The 6,617-nt window shown below is 44.4% G+C and overlaps 1 protein-coding gene across 1 annotated transcript; it reads left to right on the top strand.

The window, feature by feature from the left end:
• The first annotated feature begins 3,391 nt into the window (after nt 1–3,391).
• LOC147984940 (uncharacterized) lies at nt 3,392–6,194 on the top strand. Its single transcript, XM_087541326.1, has 2 exons — nt 3,392–4,013; nt 5,818–6,194. Exons 1-2 carry the CDS (start codon nt 3,392–3,394, stop codon nt 6,192–6,194), a joined length of 999 nt encoding a protein of 332 aa, XP_087397452.1.
• The last annotated feature ends 423 nt before the right edge of the window (nt 6,195–6,617 follow it).

Below are 6,617 nucleotides of genomic sequence, written 5' to 3'. Positions count from 1 at the left end.
AAGGAATATCCTTCGTTGATCATAAGAGCTTGTGATGGGCTAAGTTGGGACACCCCTGCAGGGTATAAACTTTCGAGAGCTATGCCCGCGGTTATGTGGCAGATGTCAATTTGTTAATATCCGGTTCTAGAGAACTTGACACTTGACTTAATTAAAATGCATCAACCGTGTGTGTAGCCATGAAGGTCTCTTTTCGGCGGAGTCCAGGAAGTGAACATGGTTTGGGATATGTTTGAACGCAAGTAGTTTCAGGATCACTTCTTGATCACTTCTAGCTTTTCGACTGTTTCATAGCTTCTCATCTTACTCTTATAAGCATATGTTTGCCACCCTATTTGCTTAGCGTTTGCTGCAACTCCACCTCATAACCTTATCCTACCCATATGCTTAAATAGTCTTGATCTCGCGGGTTTTGAGATTGCTGTGTCCTCGTGACTCACAGATACTACCAAAACAATTGCATGTGCCGATGACACCAGTGCAGGTGATGCTACCGAACTCAAGTGGGAGTTTGACGAGGACCTTGGTCGTTACTACGTGTCTTTTCCTGATCATCAATAGTGGATCCCAGTTGGGACGACCAGGGATCTAGAATTTGGGGTTATCTTCCTTTTCATTTGAATTTGACCGTAGTAGGGCTTTGTGTGTATTTTGGATGATGTATGAATAATTTAAGTATTGTGTGATGTGGCGATTGTAAGCCAACTCTATTTATCCTTGTCTTGTTCATTACATGGGATTGTGTGAAGATGATCCTTCTTGCAACAAAACCACAATGCGGTTATGCCTCTAAGTCATGCCTCGACACGTGGGAGATATAGCCGCATCGTGGGTGTTACAAACCAAAACTTGCATAGGGAGTAATTAACCCGAGGATTCTTAATCAAAAACCCGGGCCAGTGCTCCTCATGAGTGTTGGTCCAAACTAGAGCATCGTGCGGGACCGCCCCTAGGCAACTTGGGCTATCTGGATCCTGTACGCTTGGCTTATCCGTCGTGCCCTGTGACGAGATACGTGCGGCTACTATCACAGTGTCAGCATGTCGGGAGGTCTTGCTGGTTTTGTTTTACCATTGTCAAAATGTCTTGTGCACCGGAATTCCGAGTCTGATCGGAGGGTCCTGTGATGGAGGATTGTTTCCGCAGATCGTGAGCTTGTCATGGGATAAGTTGGGACACCCCTGCGGCGTTTAAACTTTCGAGAGCCATGCCAGTGGTTATGTGGCAGATGGGAGTTTTTAATATCCGGTTGGAGTGAAATTGAACCAAACTTTTTAAAATACACCAACCGCGTGTGTAACCGTGATCCTCTCTTTTCGACGAGGTTTGGGAAGAGAACACCGTGGTATTATGTTTGAACGTAAGTAGTTCAGGATCACTTCATAATCATTACTAGATTACGACCGTTGCGTAGTTTCTCATCTTATTCTTGTACTCGTATGCTAGCCACCATACAATGCTTAGTGCTTGCTGCAACTCCACCTTGTATCCATACCTTACCTTTAAGCTTTGATAGTCTTGACACCGTGGGTAATAGGATTGCTGAGTCCGTGTGGCTCACAGTATACTACAAACATAGTTGCAGGTACCGATGAGACTGATGCATGTGATGCCACTGAGCTCAAGTGGGAGTTCGACGAAGACCTTGGCCGTTACTATGTCTCCTTCCCGGATGATCCGTAGTGGTGCCTAGTAGGGTCGATCGGGACTTAGCATGGGTGGTTGTCTTTTATTCATTCGATTTTGTCTGTAGCCAGACTTTGTGTTCATCTTGAATGATTGTATAACTGGATGATATTGTGTGACATTATGGCGATTGTGAGCCAAAGCTCGTATTCTATCTATTCAGTACATGAGATGAGCAAATATACAACCACTCTTGCGACGATACCAATATGCGCTCATACCCCAAGTCGTGCCTTGACACGTATGGAGTATAGTCACATATTGGGCGTTACAAGTTGGTAATCAGAGCCATCCCAACTTAGGAGCCCCTGCTTGATCGAACGACTGATGTTGTTGAGTCCAGAACAAAACTATTTTGAGTCTTAGGAATATATATATACATATATCAGAGAGTGGTATTCTTTTTACTCCAGATTCCCTTGGTCGCTCTGGTGAGGACTCCTGACATGGATGTTTTGACTTCCCTCTCCTAATTCTTTTCATTAAATCTTTTTAGGATCACGCGCTATCTTGGGATCGTTCTGATATTATTGCGACGAGAACATTATTCTTGGTGCCTCCTAACATTTAGGGGTTGCGGCAGTGTCCCGGGGAGTTGAGCTCCGAGGTGTTGTAATCACAATTTTATCGTTGCAGTTCCAGTATACCTGAGCTCGCCGACATCGAAAATTTCTTCTATGTAGTTAGTGGTGAGATAACCTGGACGCCACCCAGTACTGGGGAGGGAGTTCAGGAGTATTGCCACAGCTAGTATAGTGGATGCTTTTCGAAGGTCTGAGGTACACGATTTCCGGAGGTTTCTTGGTTATGTGTTGATATATTGGATGGATATAGTTGGAGCATAGGGCTTGTTAGGTGTGTGATATATTGTGCCTCCATGTATCCCCAACACCAGATTGCATAATCAGAAAGTTTCAGGAGTTAATAGTTGGGAATTCAAGTAGCTCTTAGTTATCTTTACGACGGATATTTGGTACGAGATTGGGGAATCTTTACCATCTATTTGTTCTAGTTGTACCTTGTTGTTTTATTCATCAATCTCTTTTCAAGTGGCTTCTCACTCAAATGGTCGTATCATATTGACTTTCGAATGCATTCGTTCAATCTCTCTTTTCAAGTGGCTTCTCACATGTCTATCCGTTGATTTAGCTTGTCTATCATTTATATGGTGGTTCTAACGGATGTCACCTTCTTCAGGATGGCTCCCACAACGTGTCTGCATCCGAAACATGCCGATGGAGAGCAGTCTAACGCTGCGCCACCTCCTCCACCTTCGAAGGCATGTCAAGCTTTGATGGCGGCCACCGACGCCAACACTCAGATGCTGATTTAGCTTATGCAAGAGCGGAATCAAGGGCAAGGCAACCAAGGGAACCAAGGCCAAGGAAACAACAACAATCAGCCTCAGTTCTCTACCAACAACTAGTTTCTTGCAAATCATCTAAAGACGTTCAACGCTTGTGCTGAGGCCATGTTTGCCGATGATTGGCTCGTGGACATCAACAAGCATTTTGAATGCAGCAATGTCAGGCCTGAGGACTACATCAAGGACCAAGCAGTAGATTGGTATCAGCAGTACAAAGACTCTAGAGGGGGTCGAGTGATTACCTGGACTGACTTCTGCCGGGACTTTCGAGCTCATCACATTCCAACAAGTGTTGTCGAGAGAAAGCGTGAGGAATTCTGCAATCTCAAGCAAGGAAGCATGTCCGTGAATCAATACAACGTCAAGTTTCAGAATCTTGCTCGCTTTGCAAGGCAAGACGTTCCTGATGAAAAGATCAGGATCTATCACTTCAGGGGTGGCCTTGGAGAGGATCTGAAGTTAGCTCTCATTCTTGTTGAGCCAACTCATGTCGATCAGTTCTACAACATGGCCCTCAAGCAAGAAGTTGTTCAGCTCAATTGTGAAGCTTCCAAAAAGAGCCTCAGGGATGTAGTCCACTCGTCCTCTTCCTCTCAAGTGATCTCAAATCAACAGAAGTTCTGGCTTCCTCCTCCTCCATTTCGCCAGCCCTATCAGAAGAAGCATTCAGGTGGTCGTGGATCTTCCCACCCACCCAACACAAGGTACCAGAACAAGTCTCAAACTCAAGCTCCGAGAACAGGTGGTCCTCCTCCTCCACCTTTTCGCCCGCTCTCAGAGGTTACTTGCAACAAGTGTGGTCAGAAAGGTCACTATGAGAACAAGTGCACCCAGAGGCGCCTTCCGCCTCCTCCTACTATGAGGTCTTCAAGCAATGCAGTTGTCAAGCACAATCCCAAGTCAGCAAGGGTGAACATGATAAATTCAGCTCAAGCAGAGGATTCTTCAGAAGTGCTCATGGGTAACCTATCAATTAAATCAATTCCTACAAAAGTTTTATTCTATATTGGTGCATCACATTGTTTCATGTCAAGACCGTTCTTTGTAAAGCATGATTTCACTTGGTCATACCTGGATAATCCTATGTGTGTTGTTTCTCTAGGGATGTCAATAAGGGCCAACTCGGTCATGCCGGATGTTGGCATCAAGATGGGAAATTACTCCTTTTGGCTTCTCCAATGGTTCTTGGTGATTCCGATATTGACCTCATTCTTGGCATGGATTGGCTTTCGAAGCACAAGGCGTCTCTTGAGTGTGCTACAAAGGAAGTGAAATTAACTCATCCTTCTGAAGATGTGATTATCTTTGTGGCTCGAGATGAAACCATTCGGTTGTTCTCTCTCAATGAGAAAGGCGAGATCAACGCTATTTCTCATATTCTAGTTGTTTGTGAGTATCAAGATGTCTTTCCTAAAGAGCTTCCTGGTATGCCTCCTCACTGGCCAGTCGAGTTCGTTATTGATCTTGAGCCCGGTACAAAACTTGTTTGCAAGTGCCCATACAAGCTTGGGCCAGAAGAGCTGAAAGAATTGAAGAAACAGCTCGATGAACAAGAGTTTCTGGGTTCGATCAGACCAAGTTCATCTCCTTGGGGTTGTGGTGTTCTCTTTGTCCAGAAGAAGGATAGCACGAAATGACTTTGCGTCGATTACCGCCCATTAAATAAGAAGACAATCAAGAATAAATACCCACTTCCCAATATCAATAAGTTATTCAAGCAACTCAAAGGTGCAAAGGTGTTTTCCAAGCTTGACGTCCGTATGGGGTATCACCAGATTCGCATTCATGAAGATATCCCAAAGACAACTTTCAGAATAAGCTTTGGTTCTTATGAATATATTGTCATGTCTTTCGGGCTTGCAAATGCCCCTCCAAAATTCGCTCACATGATGAACTTCAGATTCAACACCTACACCAATGAATATGTCCTGGTGTATCTCGATGATATCCTGGTTTTCTCCAAGAACAAAAATGATCATGCCAAACATTTGCGATTGGTGCTCGGCAAGATCAGAGAGTATCAATTTTATGCAAAGTTCTCCAAATGTGAGTTTTGGCTTGATGAAGTTCTTTATCTTGCTCACATCATCTCTGCTAAGGGCATTTCTGTTAATCCGGAGAAGGTTTCTGCAATTGTGAACTGGGAGCCTCCTCAGAACATCAACAGCTCCGCAGTTTCCTTGGGCTCGCAAGCTATTGCCGAAGATTTGTCGAGAAATTCTCAAAGATTGCTAAGCCTCTCTCCAACCTCCTCCAGAAGCATTTCAAGTACACCTGGACTCCTGAGTGTGACGTTGCCTTTAATACCCTCAAAGAGAAACTCGTCATAGCGCCAGTCATAACTCCTCCTGATGAGTCCAAGCCCTACCATATTTTTTGTGATGCCTCATTGCAAGGTCTCAGCTGTGTTCTTATGCAAGACAAGAAGGTTGTGGCTTATACTTCTCGACAGTTGAAGCCAAACGAAAGGAACTACCCCACTCATGGTCTTGAGTTGGCGGCAGTTGTCCATGATTTAATCACATGGAGACATCTCTTGTTGGGAAGGCAAGTGGACATTTTCACCGATCACAAGAGCCTCAAATATTTCTTCACTTAATGCAAACTCAACCTCCGGCAAACTCGTTGGGTCGAAATGATTCAAGAGTACAATCCAAGCATTGAGTACAATCCAGGCAAGGCGAATGTGATTATAGATGCTTTGAGCAGAAAGGCATACTGCAACAGCTTAATTCTCAAGCCATTCCAACCCGATCTTTGTGAAGCATTCCGCAAGCTCAACCTCCAAGTTGTTCCTCAAGGTTTTCTTGCCAACCTTCAAGTCAGTCCAACTTTGGAAGACCTAATTTGTGAGGCACAACTCCTTGATTCTATGGTGATGAAGGTGAAGCATGGTGTTGCCAAGGGCTTATCCAAATACAGGTGCTATCACATTGATAAGAAGGACACCTTATTCTTCGAGGACCGGTTATCTGTTCCTAAGGGTGATCTAAGGAAGGCCATAATGAACAAAGCGCACAATTCACTTCTTTCCATCCACCCAGGCAGTTCAAAGATGTACCATGACCTCAAGCGGTCGTATTGGTGGACTCGCATGAAGCGAGAGATTTATCAATTCGTGAATGAATGTGATGTTTGTTGAAGCGTGAAAGCAGAACATCAACGACTAGCTGGTCTCCTCCAACCTCTTTCTAGTCCAGAATGGAAGTTTGATCATATCGTGATGGACTTTGTCACTGGCTTTCTCAAGTCCAAGCATGGGAATGATGCTATCTTTGTTATCATTGACAAGCTTACAAAAGTGGCTCATTTCCTTCAAGTCAAAGTATCTATCACAACAGCTCAGTTGGTAGAGCTATACACCTCAAGAATTGTCTCGTTGCATAGGATTCCTCAATTGATCTCCTCAGATCGTGGAAGCATCTTCACTTCCAAATTCTAGGACTCCTTCCAGAAGGCCATGGGCACAAACATTCGTTTCAGCACGGCTTTTCATCCTCAAACAAGTGGCCAGGTCGAGAGAGTCAATCAAATCCTCGAAGACATTCTAAGAGCATGTGTCATC

Source organism: Triticum urartu, chromosome 2A (assembly GCF_056163025.1).
Source record: "Triticum urartu cultivar PI428250 chromosome 2A, HENAU_Tu73, whole genome shotgun sequence".
Lineage (NCBI taxonomy): Eukaryota > Viridiplantae > Streptophyta > Magnoliopsida > Poales > Poaceae > Triticum > Triticum urartu.
This window is presented reverse-complemented; position numbering and strand designations above follow the sequence as displayed.

Excerpts from the sequence above, each read along its gene's own strand:
- LOC147984940 (XM_087541326.1), top strand. The coding sequence starts at position 3,392 with ATGTCCGTGAATCAATACAACGTCAAGTTTCAGAATCTTGCTCGCTTT. Across the intron at positions 4,014-5,817 it reads TTCTTCAGAAGTGCTCATGG|CATTCCGCAAGCTCAACCTC; the intron begins GTAACCTATCAA and ends ATCTTTGTGAAG.